This window comes from Protopterus annectens, chromosome 4.part0 (genome assembly GCF_019279795.1).
Source record: "Protopterus annectens isolate FY-2018-M chromosome 4.part0, PAN1.0, whole genome shotgun sequence".
Taxonomy (NCBI): domain Eukaryota; kingdom Metazoa; phylum Chordata; order Ceratodontiformes; family Protopteridae; genus Protopterus; species Protopterus annectens.
Genome location: NC_056733.1, coordinates 595,944,514 through 595,964,796, shown reverse-complemented (window position 1 = coordinate 595,964,796; position 20,283 = coordinate 595,944,514). Strand labels below are relative to the sequence as shown.

The 20,283-nt window shown below is 44.9% G+C and overlaps 1 protein-coding gene across 5 annotated transcripts in view; it reads right to left on the bottom strand.

Annotated features, from left to right (window-relative positions):
• NCOR2 (nuclear receptor corepressor 2) overlaps positions 1 to 20,283 on the bottom strand; it is a 3,277,114-nt gene that overhangs the window by 2,682,522 nt on the left and 574,309 nt on the right. For all 5 annotated transcript variants that reach the window (XM_044068530.1, XM_044068534.1, XM_044068533.1 and 2 more), the window contains exon 3: positions 14,873 to 15,070. In XM_044068530.1, coding sequence (XP_043924465.1) covers positions 14,873 to 14,977 — 105 coding nt within the window. In that variant the 5' untranslated portion in view covers positions 14,978 to 15,070. The remainder of the gene's footprint in view (positions 1 to 14,872; positions 15,071 to 20,283) is intronic.

Here is a 20,283-nt window from a genome sequence, read left to right as displayed (position 1 = left end):
TGCAAAAGGGCCACTAGAATCATCCTGGCTGAAAGTCATCTTCACAGGAAACTGGGGGTGTGAGGGGAGTAACCCCTACAGGCAGTGCCAGATTAACAAATCTCTGCTCTGTGCATTGTGTGACGGAATAAGTGATAAAAATTTTCAGGCATTTTAGCATTAGTGAAACAGGCAAACAGATCACAGACTGGGAAACCCCACTTCAGGAACAATGTGGAGGCAGTAAACAGATGGGACTGCTTGTGTGGCACCAATAGGCAAGGGCTGATTACACTAGGAATATGTGTGGCAAGTAGAAAATGCCTGGTTGACATTGCCCCTCTCAGACTGTCATTGTTTTTCAACAAAAAGGGTACGGTTTCAAATCACCTCTCTTTTTACTGATACCAGACCAGAGCCATATTGTCCGAATGAAGTGCCAGCACTCTGGGAGGAAGAAAGTCCTACAAGGCATGGAAGCAAGCAAGATCACAGTCATCTCCATTAAGATTTATATGAAAAGGTGACTCATGTAGAGACCATTCTTGAACAGTAGCATCCTCACTATCTTGGGGTAGAAGCATCCACAGTGAATGCAGCCTGAGGGTGAAAAAGTGGTATACAGTCCACCCCAAAGAAGACTGTTCAGCTGAAACCACCAAAGCAGCCTGCATCAACGTACAGTGGAGATCCCAAATGTCCTCTCTGGGTATCAGTGTTCTATGCCCAGTGAAAGGCTCTCATGAGCAGGCTGGCATAAAGCAACACAAGCACTGTCGCTGCATAAACCCCAGAATTTAAAGACAAGCCCAGTTCAGCGGCTACAGAGGCATAAAGCATTGACTCTGACCCACATTATCAAAGTTTGAAAAGTGGCTTTGATCCTGGAACAGCCAGGAAGAGGAAGATGGGGCTGAGAAGTTGATAAGAACTCACACAGTCTTGGGGGGGGGGGGGGGGGGAGTAGTGCTGGTTGGCTGATCACTGCCATGAAAACATTGTCCTGCAGGGCATCAAAAATGGCCAGACCAGAATATGGGCTTGGCAACCTTAACTGAGTGAGGGTAGCCTTCATTACTGTGTCTGCAGAAGTTATGTATATGCATACAGTAGGAGTCCTTGCGGCAATGTAAGTCCTCAATTAGCCACCAGTGGGCAGAGTTAAAGCTTCCAAGGAAATACTCAAATTGCTGGGATTTCATCAAGGGCACTAACACCTCCAAAGCTGCCCCTCCCTCTGGTCAGATCTCTCCTCTATGCTACACAGACAAAATACAGTGGAGAAAATGGTCTCAAGACCAATAGAAGAAAGCCTGATGGTCAGCAAGCCTGGAAGTAAGAAGCACACAGAAAAAAAACAATCACAGAAAATGATTTGCTGGTACTTGGTTGTGTGAAGTCAGGGAAGGGGATGAATGCATGATGTTTTGTGCCGTGCCCAGACATAAAGAAAAGTTGTGTCAAATCTTACCATAACCATAGATGTCCTTCTTTTCCATGTTGCAGTATTCTGCATATGGGTTTTCCCTTCAGGCTCACATACATACGGCCAGTATCCAAAAGCTTTCAGTCCCTCCATGGTGCGTGAGACGTCTGACGTAGGCGAGATTTTATGGACCATAAAGGTGACATTGGCATGCACAAGTCCTCAGAACAGAAGCCTCAGTCGGAGCCCGTCCTATAAGGGCAACGCCATATCATTGCCATCCAGGAAGAGAAGTCATTAGCTGACAGGAGGGAAAGGTGGGAGGGAACTGCAACATGGAAGAGGACATCTATGGTTATGGTAAGATTTTACACAACTTTTCTATGTCCTTCTATTCCCATGTTGCAGTATTCTGCATATGGGTGAGTGCCAAAGCTCACTGAGATTGGGGTGGTGGCCTAGAGGCAGACTCCAGGAATCCATGAAGGATAGCCCGGGCAAACCCTGTCCTGGATATGGAGATGTGGTCAAGTTTGTAGTGTTTGGTGAAGGTGTGGACCGAAGACCAAGTACCAGCTTCCAGGATGCTAGAGATATCCAGGCCCTTGAAGAAGGCCCCTGAAAAGGCCATTGCTCTTGTGGAATGAGCCTTAATTTTACCCTGCAGAGACTTACCATGGAATTGGTAACAGAAGGTGATGGCCCTGGAGATCCAAGTAGAAATAGTCTGCTTGGTCACTGCCTTCCCCAGAGCCCTGGGGTGAAAGGATATGAAGAGTTGGTCAGTCTGCCTGATAGACCTGGTGTTGTGCAGGTAGAATCAGACTTGTCTGTGTACATCGAGGGAATGCAGCACTCTCTCACTGTCTCCTTGTGGGCTTGGGAAACAGATAGGTAGGTGTATGGCCTCATTGAGGGACAGGTCATTAACTACCTTGGGCATGAAGGGCAGGTTAGTCCTGAGGGTGACCCAGCCTTGTGAAAAATGAGAAATGGAGGAATAGCCATAAGGGCTTGGAGTTCAGACACTCTTCTGGCTGAAGTTAGGGTCAGTAAAAGAACAGTTTTCCAGGTTAAATGCTTTAATGAAGTTTTATCAGTTGGCTCAAAGGGCAGTAGCGTAAGCTTCTCAAGCACGTAGTTAAGGTCCCAAGGTGGAGGAGAAGGTTTCTTCGGGGGCCTAAGGTGAATATCCCTTGAGGAAGAGTTTGGAAGGAAGTCTGGATGCTAATGGGGGATCCAGAGGCAGGCATGCAGAAACAGCAAACAGATGGGCTTTGATGGAAGAATAAGCCAATCCAGTCTGTAGTAGTTCACACAAATAGGACAGCACTAGAGGGGGTTCGCTGAGAAGCGGGTCCAGCTGTCTTTTATGACACCACATAGTGAATCTTTTTCACTTTGAGATATGATTTCCTTGTAGTTGGTTTCCTGGCCTCCTGCAGGACATTGAGCACATCCTCATTGTAAAGGTGTCCGAATGGAATCAGAAACTTATCAGCCACAGGGTTAGGTGCAGAAACTGCCACTGTGGATGGATTAGTGACCCCTTGTTCTGTGTGAGAAGGTCCATTCTGGGGGGTGACTTGTGGTAACTGCCCTTGGACAAGTGAAGGACTAAGGGGAACCAGTGCTGTCTGGGCCAGTAGGGAGTCACCATCAAGATTGTTGGGTTGTCCTGCTGAATTTTTAGCAGGACCTTTTGAATGAGTGGGAGGGGGGGAATGCATGTAGATATTTCCCCTTCCAGGAAATCGAGGAGTCTGTTGCCAGTGCCTGTGGTTCTGGAGTCCTGGTGCAAAAGCCAGGAAGTTGCCTGTTGATGCTGGAGGCAAACAGGTCTATTTGAGGTATACCTCACTTGTGGACCAGGTCCAGGAAGACATCTCTGTAAAGCATCCATTTGTAGTTGTTTGTGCTGGTTCTGTTTAAATAATCTGCCTGTGTGTTGTAGAGAGAGGGAATGTAGGTTGCTTGCAGGATGACTCATTGTGAGGTAGCCAATTCCCAAGCCAAAAGGGCTAATCTGCAGAGCAGGTAGGACTTGGCCCTCCCACCTGCTTGTTGATATACCACAGTACAGTGGTGTTGTCTGTGTATATCAGAAGTGGCCCCTTTTGTAAGAAAGGGAGAAATGCCTGGAGGGCTAGAAGGATTGCCCTCATCTCTCTGGCATCGATGTTTTCTGACTTGAGGTGCTGTGGCCACAGGCCCTGCACCTGTTGGTGGCTGAGGGTGGCTCCCCACCCCAGGTCTGAGGCATCTGTGTGCATAACCTGAGTGGGTTGAGGTGGTTGGAGAGGAAGGCCCGGGTTGTGGTTTACCTGAGCCAACCACCATAGTATTTCCTTTTTCAGGCAGGGAAGAAGGAGCACAATGTGCTCCAGAGGCTGGCTGTGTTGCTTCCAGATTTACCGAAGGTACCACTGTAACTTCCTCATGTGCAGTCTTGCTAAAGGAAGCATGCGTATAGTGGCTGCCATGTAGCCCAGAAGTATGAGGTACTGCCTTGCAATCAACTCTATGGAGTGAAGGACCAGGAGAAGGTGTTCTGTCAAAGAACTCAATTTTGGTGGGGGTTGGTATGCCTCCATGAGATCTGAGCGGATCCTGCACCTAAGAAATGTCTTGTGTTGGTTTACCTGAAATCCCAGTGATTGAAGGAGGGTCACCATGAAAGTACAGTTGTGTACACTTACCATAAATGTAGATGTCCGAGTGTATTCACTGTTGCAGTCATCACACTTGGGTTATCCCTGCCAGGGTAGCCCTCGGCTGGTCCGAATACCAGAGGTTTAGTATTTCTGTGTCGGTTGCTGTTGCTTCAGGACTGATTGTTTGAGAAGTTCCAGGGTATGTTGCTGAAAATTTAGCATATGGAACCGACAATTTAGTGCCCCGACAGCAAGAGTAGCTGAGGTGTATACTTTTACACCCCATCTGTCTAGTGCTCACGAATCCCTATCTGAGGGGGTGGGATTCTTAGCAGAGGTTGCTTTAATCCCTTTAGGCCCTTGAGAAATTACCTCAGGGTCAGCAGTAGGATTTTTAGAATGAAATTTGTGCGAGTTAGGGACTCTATAGTACCTCTCTGGTTTTCTGGGTGCAGGAGGGAGGGTATCAGGTGTCAAGCTGGATTCCAGGAAAACATCATCCACAACATCCAAGACTGGGGAGATGGCCAAGGGTCTGTGCTGTGGAAGATTTAAGAATTCCCTGAGTCTCTTTTTAGACTGAGGGTACTCCTGACTCTCCCATTGGAAATGCTCCCTTAAGGTATGAAGGGTTTCCCCAAAGGAATAATCCTCTGGGGGAGAGGCAGAAGGGATGAAATCCTCTGCATCAGAATCCTCATAAGTAGAGAGGGGTTGCATGTCTTCATATTCAGATGCATCAGAGTCATCTGACTCTTGTTCAGACAAAACTACAGGGGACAGATCTCTTTTCCTTTTGGAGGGGGTAGCTTGGCTTCCCCTGATCAGCATGATAAGGTCTTCCGACATTTTAAGCATTTGAGACTGAGGAAAGGAAGCAAGTGCCTGAGATTGGGTCATCGGTTTCTTGGGTGTGGTTCGTACCCTGGGTCTAAGAAACTTGTTAGTTTTCGAAAGAACAATAGTCGCAAAATAAGACGTTGGTTTGTGTAAAGAATCGGTAGTGCAAAGGACTTCCTCTGAAGCCAGTGCCTGCTCAGCGGCTCCAGACCCATCCAAGGTAGAGACGACCACAGGATCCTTAGTCGAAGAATAGTTTTGTGGCATACCGAACTCTGAAAGGGTCTCAGTAGCGGCCTGCGAATCGAAAAAAGTGGGCATCAGGGGCTGCAAAAGCATCTCACTGAGGACCGGAGAACTGACGACTAACTTAACGGAAGTGTCGTCGGTAGGTTTGAACCTGTGTGGTCTGTCTTTATCTTTACGCTTTTTCAGAAGATCTGCTGTCGGATGGCGTACCAAAGCCATATTGGAGTTCGAGGACTGTAAGCAAAAATATCTAGCTACAATAAGGGCCTGATGACGGACAGTTCTGGCATTGAACAAAGCACAGAAGCGACAACGAGGGACGTTGTTGGTCTGGGCCTAAACAAGTGATGCTGTAAGAATGAAAATCTCGGTGTGGTATTTGTTTTCCACAGGCGACACAACTGTTACCTTTTTCTGACATCGGTTAGTGCAAGAAAAAAGGATCCTCAGGGGATACTTAGCTTTAGAAGACTTCAGCTTCAAATTGGTAGATGAAACTCAGGTAGCGGCCGAACGGCATTCATGCGAACTGCTTCTGCTTCGGGCTCCATGGCAAGAGTAATGGCATCGACTGACTTTACACTACTCACTACCTGACATCAGTCCTGAAGCGACAGCAACTGAAGTAGAAATACTAAGTCTCTGGTATTCGGGCCAGTCAAGGGCTACTCTGGCAGGGATAACCCAAATGTGATGACTGCAACAGTGAAACATGAAGAAATCTGCATGTGCCCTTGGAGGGTTTCTTGGCTGGCAACCTGGATCAGCAAGTCATCCAAGTAGGGGAATATCTGTATTCCCTTTGTCCTGCAGTAAGCCACCACAGGTGCCAGGCATTTGGTGAAGACTCTAGGTGCAGTGGAGAGTCCAAAGGGCAAGGCAGAGTATTGCAAGTGTGAGGAACCCACCAAAAATCTCAAGTATTTCCTGTGGGAGGGCTTGATTCGGATGTGGAGGTCAACATCCTTTATATCTAAAGTAGCCAGGAATCCTTGTGGCATAACGAGAGGGAAAAGGGCTGGCAGAGTTAGCATTTTGAAGGGACCTTTAGAAAAAGGCTGAGATAGGAGAGGTCTAGAATGGGTCTCCAGGGTCCGTCCTTCCTGGGGACCAGGAAGAACCTTGAGTAGAATCCACTTCCTTTTGCAGTAGAGGGAATTGTCTCTATGGTACCCTGATCTAACAGGGTCTGGACTACCAGTCGCAAGAAGTGCAGTTGCTGAGCAGGTGGTCAAGGTATGCCTCACCCTATGGGAAGGGAGATCCAGGACATAAAATAACCGTTTTGAAGTATGGACAGGACCCACTTGTCGGAGGTAAGATGGGTCCAAACAGGGAGACAGTGACAGACGTGAGTGGAGAGTGGTACAGAAGGTGGGGGGGGCAGGGCTGGCAGGTAGTCAGATGCTACCTGCCCTGTCCTGAAAAGGGGTCCTCTGGCTACAGGGAGGGGATGCTTTAGCTGGAGGGGGTTGTTTCCTTGTGGGCTTATGTGGACTTGAAGGAAGAGCAGGACGGGAGTGCTTTCTAATAAACTGGGTTTTGGCTAAATAGTTTCTGTGAAACTTACGGATAGGTGAAAGGTTGTAGGCAAAGCCAAGAGTATCTGCATAACGCAGATGCTGATGCTGCTGACCTGGCAGAGGATTCAGCAGCATCGTAACTACATTTGATAGTGTGTCTGGTGACCTGGGTGGAGACAGCCAGGAGGGAGGACAGTGATGCTTTGGCAGGGGAGTCTGGAATATCTGCCAGGGGTTTGGTAGCAGATTCTAGGAGGGACAAGGTATATTTGGCCATGTGGGTCTGGTAGTTTGTAGCTCTGAAGGCCAAGGTAGCCGATGTATATATCTTTTTGTCCAACTTTTCCATTGTCTTGCTGTCTTTGTCAACTGGGAGAATAGTGGTAGCAGGCAGGAGTTTGGAAGCCTTGTCAGTAGAGACTGATATAGTGGCAGGATCAGCAGATGGGCACTTAAGCAGATGCTTAGCAGTGTCAGGCACCTTATAAAGCCTGCCTGCTCTGTGTAGGGCAGGAGGCTGGGAGTCAGGGTTCAGAGATGCAGAAGAAAAGGCATCTAAAAAGGCAGGCAGGATAGGAAAAACAGCAGATGGGCTGGGGGTTTCCATCTGAGTGAGGTCGTAGTACCTCTTTTGTACCTCAGGCATTTCTGAAGATTTCCATTTAAAGTGATCCTTCATCCTGCTTATTGTCTCAGCTGGGGAGACAGGGTCCACTGAGTCTTCCTCTGGGGATCCATATCCCAAGGGGGAAGATAGTTGTGAGTTGTATGAAAAAGATTCCTCAGAGGAATCTGAAACAACTATCTCCTCCCTAGTCACTGTGTCAGTAGGCTGAGGACTAGGGCTCAGGAGAGGTGGAAACAGTAACAGCAGTGGTAGGCCTCAGTGCCACAAAGGCACTGAAAAGGCTTTGACTGAAAGCCTGTCAATCAGGCATGCTTTCTGTAGAAGGAGAAATGTATTTCCTCTCTTCTCTTCTTTTAAGAGGGCCTGTGGATGTCTGTCTAGAAAAGTACAGTTGTGTACACTTACCATAAATGTAGATGCTCAAGTGTATTCACTGTTGCAGTCATCACATTTGGGTTATCTGTTTGCAGTAGCCCTCAGTCAGCCTGATTAACAAAGTCTTGGGTCCTGCGTTGTTTGCTGTCCCTTCTTCCATGATGTCAGGTCGTCAGGGGTATAAAACATGCATCCAATGCCATTACATCAGTTTTTCTTGCCCCAGGTGTCAGCTGCCCTCCCTACTGGGAAGCAATTAAATCTATAAATAAACAAGGATATACATCCAACAAAAAAGCAAATACACCAAAAAGCTTTTTGAGCATAGTAAAGGAGAGTAGAGGTGTAGCCAAAAGAAGTAAGGGGGCTGGAGGGAGAGTAACCAGGACTGCAACAGTGAATACACTGGAACATCTACTTTTATGGTAAGTGTACACAACTGTACTATGTTCTTCATGTTTCACTGTTGCAGTTATCACATTTGGGTAGATTCCCAAAGCTAAGGATGGGAGGAGGAATTTAGATAGCATTAGGACCAGCTATAAGGCCCTGCAAGACAGCAGTGGCAAAGCCAGCTCTGGATTTAGAGAAAATTGGCAGACGGTAATGCTTGGTGAAAGTATGTACAGAACTCCAGGTAGCAGCTTCTAGGATGTCCCTGGTAGGGACACCTCTGAGAAAGGCTGTAGAGGTAGATGCAGCCCTGGTTGAATGGGGTCTGATCCCCTGTGGGATAGGTTTTCCATGGTACTTGTAGCAGAAATTAATGCAATGGCCTATCCATTTGGAAATGGTTTGCTTTGAAATAGCCTTCCCCTCTGCCCCTGCAGCAAATGCCACCAGCAGTTGTTCAGATTTCCTTTGAGGTTTAGTCCTGTCCAAGTAGAATCTAAATTGTCAGTGCACATCTAATGAATGCAGTATCCATTCCCCTTTGTTCTGTGGATTAGGAAAGAAGGTTGGCAAATGAATGGACTGATTAAGGGCCACACTGGATACCACCTTGGGCATAAAGGAGGGATTGGTCCTGAGGGACACACTGTCCGCATGAAAGATGATGAAAGGCTCCACTGCCACAAGGGCCTGTAATTCAGATATCCTTCTTGCTGAAGTGACTGCTAAAAGAAAAGCTGTTTTCCAAGAAAGGAATTTTAAGTCTGCAGTAGCAGCTGGCTGGAAAGGAGGAAGAGTGAGTTTCTCCAATACAAAGTTAAGGTCCCAGGCTGGGGATGGAGCTCTCCTGGGTGGTCGTAAATTTTTGGCCCCTCTGAGGAACTGCTTGAGCAGTGGATGAGAGAAGAGGGGAGGTTCTGTGTTATAATGAGCTGAAATAGCTGAGGTGTGGATTTTCATAGAGGAGAAAGACAGGCCCTTGTGAAGCATCTCAGTTAAGTATTGTAAAATCTGAGGTAAATTGGGCACTGCTGTGCTCATCCCTTGAGATTGGTTCCAGGTACAGAATCTTTTCCATTTTTCAGCATAAGATTTTCTAGTACTAGGCTTCCTTGCCTCTAAAATGATATCCATCACTGGTTTACTGAGGGATGGTAAAGAAGAGATTAGGTAATTAGCCAGGCTGCTTGGTTCAGTGTGTGAAGCTGAGGGTGCAGAATCCGGTTCTCCTGCTGAGACAATAGGGTAGGAGTCTGAGGCAGGTGCCATGGGGCCGACAGTGACACACTGCGCAAGAGGGCGTACCAGTGTTGACATGTCTATTCTGGTGCAATCAAAATTGTCCCTGGTTTGTCTTGTTTGATCTTTAGTAGCACTTTGGAGAGCAGAGGCAGAGGAGGAAAGGCATAAACTAACAGGTTTTTCCAGCTGAAGAACAGAGCATCCACTTTTCAAGCTTGTTTGTGGGGAGTCCCTGTGCAAAGTTTGTCCAATTGATAGTTCTGGAGGGAGGCAAACAGGTCTATATTTGGGCTCCCCCATTTGCTTGTCAACATGTTGAAAATCCTTGGTTCCAGTTTCCATTTGTGTGGGTCCATGAGGTTTCTGTTTAGTTTGTCTGCCAGTGTGCTTAGTTTTCCTGGCAGGAATTGAGCTTGCAGATGCACTTGGTAGCTCAGGGCTGTGTTCCACAATGTCATGGCTAGTCTGCAGAGGGGGTAAGAATGTGTAACCCCCTGCTTGATTATGTACCACATAACAGTGGTGTTGTCCGTCTTTACCATTAATTGTCCTGGAAGAATGTGATCCTTGAAGGCTGTCAGAGCATTCTGCACAGCTAACATTTATTTTCGATTGATATGCAGGTGCATTTGACTTGTGTTCCATTTGCCCTGAATGCACTTCCCTGCCAGATGAGCCCCCCCATGCATAGTCTGATGCGTCTGTTGTTAAGGTTTGGGCGGCAGGGGGTAGTGTGAATGGTAGTCCCTTGTTTTGGTGGCAGGCCTCTGCCCACCAAAGGAACTCTAGGCGTAGGCAAGGTATGATAGGAATCATTACTTCTATATCCTGAGAATGTTGACACCATAGGCTTTTTTGATACCACTGTAGTTTCCTCATATGCAGTCTTGCATATGGAATTAGAAGAATGCAGGAGGCCATGAACCCTAATGCTTGTAGTATTTGCCTTGCAGATAGCAGGGATTTTGTGGCCACTTGTTTGAAGAAGGTTGTCAAATGAATTTATTTCTCTGGCGAGAGGAAAGCCATCTGGGAAGTTGTATTCAAGCTTGCTCCCAGGAATATAATTTGTTGACAGGGTACCAGGTGTAATTTCTTTTAATTTATGGTGTACCCCAGGCAAGTTAGCACCCTTTGTACAAAGACCAGATGATTCAAAAGTATGTCCTGGCATTCTGCCTGAATTAGACAATCGTCCAGGTTTGGGTATATTTGAATATTTCTTTGCCTGTAAAATGCAATGACTGGAGATAGGCACTTTATGTATACCCTCGGCACAGTAGATAAGTCAAAGGGCAGTGCAGAGAACTGATAGTGCGTGTAGCCTACTTTGAAGCGTAGGTATCTTCTGCAAGATTCCCTGATTGGGATGTGCAGGTATGCTTCCTTTAAATCTAGTGTTGCCAACCAGGCGTCTTTGCCTAGCATAGGGAGCAACTGGTGAAGAGTCAGCATCTTGAATTTTGGAATCACCAAAAAGGTGTTTAGAGTAGACAGGTCCAGGATAGGATGCCATGAATTGTCCTTTTTGGGTACCAGGAAAAGTCTCGAGTAGAAACCTTGTCCCTTTTCCTCTTCTGGTACCAACTGAATAGTCCCCATGCTTAAGAGAGAAAATACTTGCTTTTGGGCCTCTGCCCACTGATTTGGGGGTAGATCTGGCCACCCGCTTGGTGTTGGTAACGTGTGGAAGTGAAATCTGTATCCCTGGGACACTATATTTAAAACCCATTTGTCCTGGGTAATGAGTTCCCAGTTCTTTGCATGAAGAGCAATCTTTCCCCCCAAAGGGGCAGTCAGTTGAGAAGTGCTTGAAAGTTTTAAAAAGAAGTCATTGAGACAGTTTACCATGGGGGGGGGGGTTTATTACTCCCAGATTTGGAAGTGGAGGCCCCCCATTGCTTAGTCCTGTGCGTACCCTGGGACTGAAGCCTGGGTGCTCTGCTGGATATGGGTTTGGACTGAGAAGGTCTGGAAGAGACAGGAAAGGACCAGTTCTTGGAAGGCCAATGCCGACTAAACCTTGGAGGTTGTACTTGTAAAAAATCTTTAACAATTTGCATAGATTTAGCTTTTTCCTCCATCTTTTTAAAACTTCTTCTGCCTTGTTGCCAAAGAGGCGGTCCTGGTTTAAGGGAGCATCCAGTAATTTCGCTTTAACATGATCTGGCACGGATTGCTCCTTAAGCCAAGCATGCCTTCTAAGTACAGACCCAGTTACTTCAGCCCTGCAAGATGCCTCAAATGAATCAAAACCACATTGCAAAGTATGTTTTCCAACTTGTTCAGCTGAATGCAGTAAATCCTGTAAATCCTTATTTTCAGCACACTCAGGAATCAACATCATTTTCTGTTTAAGCAATCCAGTAATATGCTGCTGATACTTCCAACATATGAAACTGACAGTTTAAGACCCTAATGGCCAAAGTTGCAGAAGTGTATACCTTCTTACCCCATCTATCCAGTGCCCTGGAGTCTCTATCAGAGGGGGTCGGATTTTTGGCAGTAGTAGCTTTAATGCCCTTGGGTCCCTGTGAAATGGTCTTAGGATCCGCAGTAGGATTTTTAAAAAGGAACTTGTGAGATTCAGGGACCCTGTAATATCTATCAGGTTTTCTGGGAGCAGGAGGTAGAGAATCAGGGGCCAAGCTAGATTCCGAAAAGGCATCATCAACAATGTCTAGTACAGGAGGTATGGCTAAGGCCTGTGCTGGGGCAGGAGCCTCTTTTTAGAATCAGAGAAATCCTGACTTTCCCAACGAAAATGCTCCCTGAGAGTATGTAAGGTCTCACCAAATGAGAAAACCTCTGGGGGGGAAGCAGAGGGAATAGAGTCCTCAGCATCAGAATCCTCATAGGTAGACAAGGGTAAATCCTGGTCATCAGAGGAAACATTCAGAATCCTGGTCAGAAGTATCATAAGCAAACTCAGTCCTAGGTCTCTTAGGGGGAAGGCTGGCTATCCCTGATTAAAGTAATAAGGTCTTCAGCCATTCTTATCATTTGTTTTGTAGGCATAGAGGCCTGACCATGCGGTCTGGGCATTAGTTTTCTAGGCATGGTTTGAATTTTAGGCCTTGAAGAAGAAGATGGCATCAGTTTAATACACAAGTCAGTAGTCCAGAAACCGGTGCCTGCACAGCGGCTCCGGATCCATCCAAGGTAGAGACACCCGCAGGTTCCACAGTTGAAGCATCTCACGGCATATCGGACTCCGAATGGGTCTCAGTAGAGGCTTACGAATCTGAAGTAGCGGGTATCAGGGGCTGCAAAAGCGCCTCACTGAGTACCGGCGAACTGGCGACTGGCTTAGGAGAAGCATCGTCAGCAGCTTTAAACCTAGGTGGCCTGTCTCTGTCTTTATCTTTGCATTTTTTTTGGAATGTCGGTAGTCGGATGGCTTACCGAAGACATATCAGGATAATTGAACCGAGCACCAAAATATTTAGAAGCGAAAATATACCGACGATGGATGGTTCGTGGTTTAAATAAGGCACAAAACCGACAGCGAGGTATGTCGTGGTCAGGACCTAGGCAAGGAATACAGTACGAATGAAAATCTTTATGAGGTATTTGCTTTCCACAGGTAATGCAATTATTTACTTTTACTGACATCGGTTTAGAGCAAGAAAAAGCTTCCCCAATGGGGTACTTAGCTTTAGTTGAAGACTTTGGTTCTGAAACTCGAAAACGAAAATTTCAGGAGTTGGCCGCCCGGAACTTGCGAACTGCTTCTGCTTCAGGCACCGCATGGCAAGAAAGACTGATGTAATGGCGTCGGCTACATGTTTTATATGTCTGACGACCTGACGTCACGGAAGAAGGGACAGCAACTGACACAGGACCCAAGACTTTGTTAATCAGGCCGACTGAGGGCTACTGCAAGCAGATAACCCAAATGTGATGACTGCAACAGTGAAACACGAAGAACATCTGGAAATTGCAAGGGCTAAGATGGCTCAGACCGTTCCTCAGAAAACGCAGCCCCCCCCCCCCCGGCGTTTGGAGACCTGCCCCCGAATAGCCTCTGTGGATGTGCTCCTGACTAAGGATAGTCCGGCTTCCTGAGAGTTACCCGCGACCTCCGGAGTAGTGGATCTGGGTCCAGATCTAGGAACCAGGCCTATGGCAGCCACAGGCTGGGGATCGGCCAGAAGAGGCTCAGCAGCAGATGAAGGCCGTAAGGTTCTGGCCTTCTTTTTTTGGCAGTTCTGCAGAGATGTCTTAGGAGCCCTCCATCTGTTGAAGCTGCTTCAGACATTGGTTTTCAAGATAAAGATTAAGCGCATGCAAGCGACTCCGCAATGTTTTAGGTATGAATGCCTGGCAAATCGGGCAGGCCTTATGGTCATGCTACCATCCCAAACAGAAGATGCACTTATCGTGGGCGTCCTTATGAGGGATTTGGCAGCCGCACTGACACTTAGCCTTTCTGGATGACATGAGCAAGCAATACTAAAATTCAAAAGGACAGAAAAGGTCCCCAATGGGGTACTTATCTGATAAACGCATCCGACATCAGCAGTAGCAGAAACACCTGGAGTACGACTGGCGACTGAAAAGTTCTGAGGGCTGGTGTGTGCCAATGTCACCTTTATGGCCCACGAAATCTCGCCTATGTCAGACACCTCACGCACCACAGAGGGACTAAAACCGTTTGGCTACTGGCTGTATGTACGCGAGACTGAAGGGTAAACCCATATGCAGAATACTGCAACATGGGTATAGAAGGACAGCTAAGCTTGAGCAATATGTCCTAAGAAGCACTGAACTGAAACAATATGCTACAAAAAGTCAGTTGTACATAGGTGGCAAACTAAGATACAAAACACCAACTACAAAACTACCACTAAATGAACCTTTTATTGTTTAGTTAAATGCTTCTGACTTAAAAAAAAAAAAAAAAAAAAAAAAAACCCTCATCAGAAAAATAAAACACTGCGTGAAACAGGTGAATAAAACCTTAAAATGAAGAGCTTAACTCGCATCATTCAAATGTTAGTGTGTAACAAAACACTACAAAACTATCACATAATAATGGAATTTCACTACATTTTTAACATAATTAGAACGAGAAGCAGAATAAGTAGGAGATTTGGGGGAACAAGTGTTCCGAAAGGGAACCATTTTAGTCTTCTCTAGCCACACACCTGAATGTCAGCTTTCATTCTCTAGTGGGACTGTGTATGCTCCTGTGCATCAGTTTGCATCTGATTTTGGTAAAGTGTTTATTCAGTGTGACTATTTCAGTATTGTGTGGTTACATATGTTGAGCTGCAAATACGGTTTGTACACCTGTTCCCAAACAAGCTCTAACTGCCGAGTGTCACTGACAACCCACTTACTCATGGAAACCAAGTTCTTAACTTTGCATTAAGCAGCATACATCATACAGGTAAGACACACGACTGTGGCTAACAGAAAAAAACAAAAGCACAGGCCTATTAAAATGAAAGTCTGTCTCCAACAAGTCTTTTAATGTTGGGAGCCCTGCATATATGTTTCAGTATTATATCTTGCCTCCAAAAAACATTTTATAGAAAGGTAGAAAGGATGTACTTACCGTGTGTGACCTTGCTACCTGAACACCATAGGATGAGGCTTGAGAGGGAAAACATGTCTCCGCCAGCTGTCGGCTCTGTGACATGGGTTGAGTGGATCCCGACATATTCCAGGTAAGAGCTCTTCCTTCACTCTGGACAGTTATGCTGACAAATGTCCAAGTTCTTCCTCATTACTTATCCATCACCCACAAAGATATCTACAACAGAAAGAAATCCAGGAGATTAGCTAAACATTAAAGACAAAGTCTGATTTTGTTTGCAGTATTGTGCTAGACAGAAAGCAACACTTGGAAGGACTGCAGGTGTCCTGCTTTATATTTTTGAAAGGACTACACAGCTTTTTACTGGAGATAAACATCACAGCTAATGACTTCTCTTTTGGCAACTGTTTAAAATGTGTTTAACGGAACTATGAAATTATCAGTACCCATACTAAAGAAAGATGACATTTGACAACAGACGCTACAGGAAACTTCATGCCCCCCCCCCCCCCCCACACACACACACACACATACACACAGGCAGCAATAAATGCAGCATTCATTTGCAGTTTCACTTCCAAGTTCTGCATTGTACAAGGTACTCACAGTTATCAGACACTGCTTCCTGTTGCAGGTACACTAATCACACAAGAAGACTGCACAAGACATTACTAAAAGAGTGTTTTCTGTTATAAAAATATCAAATGCCACTGGCTCATGAACTGTGCTGTTTCAGAAATAAGGTGTGTACTTTCCTCAAGGAACTGTGTCTCTGCACAGCAGCACTTAAAATGTAAATCCGTGTCACCCAAGTTTAATCTATGTCTAGTATAATTTTGGGGGGGGGGGGTAGGATCCCTTACATTCCCTCTGTAAACCTCGTATACATTTGCTTGTTTCCCATGGAACTAGGCCAGAAAACCAAGTTTCTGCTGTGACAGGTACTTTCCCTTCTGTCATGCTTGTAAATATCTACTGCTGACACAGCACTTAACTGAAACAATGCCTGTGCACGCTAATGAAACAGAGGAAGCAGCCCCTTTAAACCACATTCTTCTCAGTGCTGATAAACTGATTATCAAATAACAACATTCATGCTTGGCTGGTTTCATCAGAATTTATGCCTCGCCACACACATGATACCTATCACTGCTGTCCTTTCCATCTGCTGTCATTCCAAATGAGCTAAAAAGGGGGGAAGCAATTAATTTTACATTCATTCAATTTCATCCACAGGAAACATCAACCACTTGTCACTCTTTCTCATTACCTTACGGGTCACTACATTTTAATTTTTGTCAGGACTGCTGGTTAAGGTATTTTATGATACATAGCAAAAAATAATTGCTAGGTTAAAGGCCATAGCCTGAAAACTCTTCCTTCCACAAAGAACAATAACACTACTCTAAGAATGGCAAACAAGGCTACTTCTATGTTACCAACACTGTAATTTATACTTTAGTGTAAAATATGGTGCTGTAAATACATACGGCATCTTGGTACTGCCCACCTTGTATCTGATTCTATAAATCCAGACATTTACAATGCAAGACAGGCTTACTATGTCACTACTGTGGCATACAACTGCTGTTTCTAAAAATTACAAACTAATCAGAAAGCAAGCAATGCATGATGATGGAAGTGATGTCATTTACAGACGATAAAACTGACAACTGAACAGACCAGCTGATTCTGTGGGTAATTATGATGTTGAAATCAGGTAAAGCTGCTGGCTACCATAACATAATACCTGAGTTTTATAGTCTTAAAAAAAAAAACAGGATTGCTGCCACTGTACAATGACACATTAAAAGTGGGAACACGTCAGGATCAGGAAAATCCAGAAAGGGATAACTCAAAAATTGACAGCTACACATGTCTCCTTACTGTTGGCTGAAAAAAAACATTAGCCACAATTTAAGTGAACTGCATACATCAATTTACTCCAAGGATTATTAATATAGATCAAGCAGGTTTTGATAAAAATTTAGGCAGAACGTTATCTAATTTTTTAAGAGCCAAAGGCAGTTTTTGAGATTTTGATAAGAACTAATGGAATTTTCTTTGAAAAGCTGTTACCAAGTATGGCACGTATGTAAAAGAAAAATGTACAACAGGTCAGATGATTACAATATGTTCAAGTATTCACCGCTGACTTAATGTCCCATCTGGTGACTTACATCAACATTGGAGTCCCCAGCCACTTACTTCAGACCACACCTTTAACAATGCTAGTATGTCTAACAGTGCTAAACGCACTGCAGACTGGAATATGGCAAACAGTGGCTTATGGCTTATGCTGCCTTTAATCAAGCTCCCATTAACCAACATTTCTGAAGTTTTAGGTCTCAGCCCCAGTAGAGGCAAGTCAGTCCTATTACAGTGAACACTAAAGCCCATCATACTAAAAAAGGTTTGAAGGTCATCCCAGTAAACATAAAAGAATCAAACTATTACGGGTTCAAATGACCACAGATAATCCTAAAACAGTACAAAACATTTAAGCCATTATATGAATATCTGCATGGTTTCTTCATGAAGTGAACAGACTTGTATATTATACTGAAGTCTAAGTAGTCAGTTAAAATAGCTTTTCTTCCTAGAATAACCCTCTGTAGTCAGTCAGCACAGTCCACATCTATATTTTTCAAGATAGGTCAAACAGTTGTAGAAGCTCACTTTTGATTTGACATAGGATCGGAAAGTTTCTCCAATAAGCACAGGTAGGTTGACAGGCACAGTTGTGAAAGGGGAATAAGGGATTCCCCCATACAGAACCATACATATCAATGAATTGAAACATAAATCTACAGTCTCTCTGGCTACTGTTATCAATGTTCTGTGATTTATCAGTCAGAGCTACATAAAATTAAATATGATGGGTGGCCTTTCACATAAACATAAAAGTTGCTTCAAAAATATGTCCAAATACAAAGACATTATAGTGAAAGACTGTCAAAAGTAAACAGTGTGCACTTTATTAAACATACGCGTATACAGAAGTACTTTATAGTGATATGTGGGAAATGATTACTCATGTACTGAAAATGGTCTCAAGAAAAATGCAAAAATGTGTAGCACAGCAGCATTCAGCAAAAATAAAAAACTGTTAACAACTCACATATTATTAATGGTACTCCACTTCAGGTAGATACAGTCACAACAGACCCAGGTATTTATGTGAACAACTCTCTTATTTGATCAACAATTTTTCTGTAGTCCGAGAATTCTTCAATTTAACCCAGTTAATTTCCAAGGAATGTATCACACTGTTGTACTCTTCTCTCATTAGATCCATCATCAAATGCAAAATTCCAACCATATCACTCAACCTTAAAATCCCCAAAGAGTTCTAACCTAGAAAATGAAAGGCCTTAAATCCTTCACCTAATCCAGTAAAACAGTTCAATACTCACTGGCCTATCAACTGTTCTGACATGATCCATGCCTTGCTTTTCAAGCCATGAAAGCCCCAATCATATTTGACCTTTTGCTTCACAAAGTTGAAAAAACAGGAGTGTGATGTAGTAAAGCTCTTTTTATTTCTATAAGTTTGTCATTTTGGTGCTACTGCATTCAAAACCAGTGGCTCCGCAAATACCTGCACCAGGGAATTAAGTCTACACCAACGAGACTTGCTGTTGGGATAAGTCCCTTACCTCAACATATTACTAGCCTATGGAATAAATTACCACGATGGATCAAACAAAGTACTACCCTGAGGCAAGCACCAATGACTTAATGGGTAGATACAAACTTGCTCCAGGAATGTCATGTCTGGCACTGATCAATTTAGCAGGCAAACACCATCACATTCTCAAAAAGAGAGGCAAAAACATTTTTAAATGTGGCTACTTAAAAATGTAAATGGCTAGGCTTTTTATGGCCCTGGTGATCACTGACCTGATAATGTTTCCATGTTCCTATTATCTCTACATGTTTAACAATATGAGGAAGCAACAGCACAGTATAGCAGACACCACTATGGTAACGGAAACAACAACGCAACAGAGCAAACATTTCAGTTTTGCAGGCAAAACAAGATAACAATGCAACACATGCACCCAGTAAAGCATGGAACATCGTGAAGCAGTAAGAAAAAAAGTGCAGTTGTGTACACTTACCATAAATGTAGATGTTCGAGTGACTTCACTGTTGTAGTCATCACATTTGGGTTATCCCTGCTGGGGTAGCCCTCGGCCGGCCTGAATACCAAAGACTTAGTAGTTCTGCTTCAGTTGCTGTCGCTTGTAGACTGACGTCAGGTCATCATTGGTATAAAGGAAGGCAGCCAACGCCATTACATCAGTTTTTCTTGCTCTAACCGATCAGGAGCCCCCAAAGTAGGAGGTTAGGCTCTGGTGGTAGGACCCCACCAGTGGAAAAATATACCAATATGTCCCTTGTAAGGAAAGGAGAACAACAAGGAAAAAAAGGTAACAAAAAGAAAAAGGGGGGAATGAGGGAGGGAAACCAGGACTGCAACAGTGAAGACACTCGAACATCTACATTTATGGTAAGTGTACAGACCTGTACTATGTTCTTCATGTTTCACTGTTGCAGTCATCACATCTGGATAGATTCCGAAAGCTGAGGAAATGGGTGGAGGCAGTCAAGGAAGCTAGGGGCTGGCTAGCATGCCCTGCCAGACTGCAGAGGCACATCCTGCCCTGGATTTAGAAAACAGAGGCAGGTGGTAATGTTTGGTAAAGGTGTGAACAGATGTCCAGGTGGCAGCCTCCAGGATGTCCCTGGTGGGGACTCCTCTGAGGAATGGTACAGAGGTGGAGGCTGCTCTGGTGGAGTAGGTCCTGACCCCCTTGGGGGGAGGCTTGCCATACTGTTTGTAGCAGAAATGGATGCAGTGAGCTATCCACTTGGAAATGGTTTGTTTGGAGATGGCTTTGACCTCTGCCCCTGAAGCAAAGCTAACCAGCAGTTGATCAGATTTTCTGAAGGGTTTAGTCCTGTCCAGACAGTATCTGAGCTGTATGTGCACATCTAGAGAGTGCAGACTTTGAGGGATAGGAAAGATGGTGGGCAAATGGATGGATTGGTTGAGAGCCACACTGGATACCACCTTGGGCATGAAGGATGGATTAGTTCTGAGGGATACCCTGTCTGCATGGAAGATGATGAAGGGCTCCACTGCCAAGAGTGCTTGCAGCTCAGAGACTCTTCTGGCTGAAGTGATGGCCAAGAGGAAGGCAGTCTTCCAGGAGAGAAATTTTAGCTCTGCAGAAGAAGCTGGTTCAAATGGAGGCAGGGTGACCTTTTCTAAGACAAAATCCCAAGCTGGCATTGGTGCCCTTCTGGGGGCTTCAAGTTGTTAGCTCCTCGGTGAACTGCTTAATCAGAGGGTGTGAAAAAAGAGGCTGCTCAGTGGGAAAATGAGAGGAAATAGCAGAGACATGCATTTTTATAGAGGA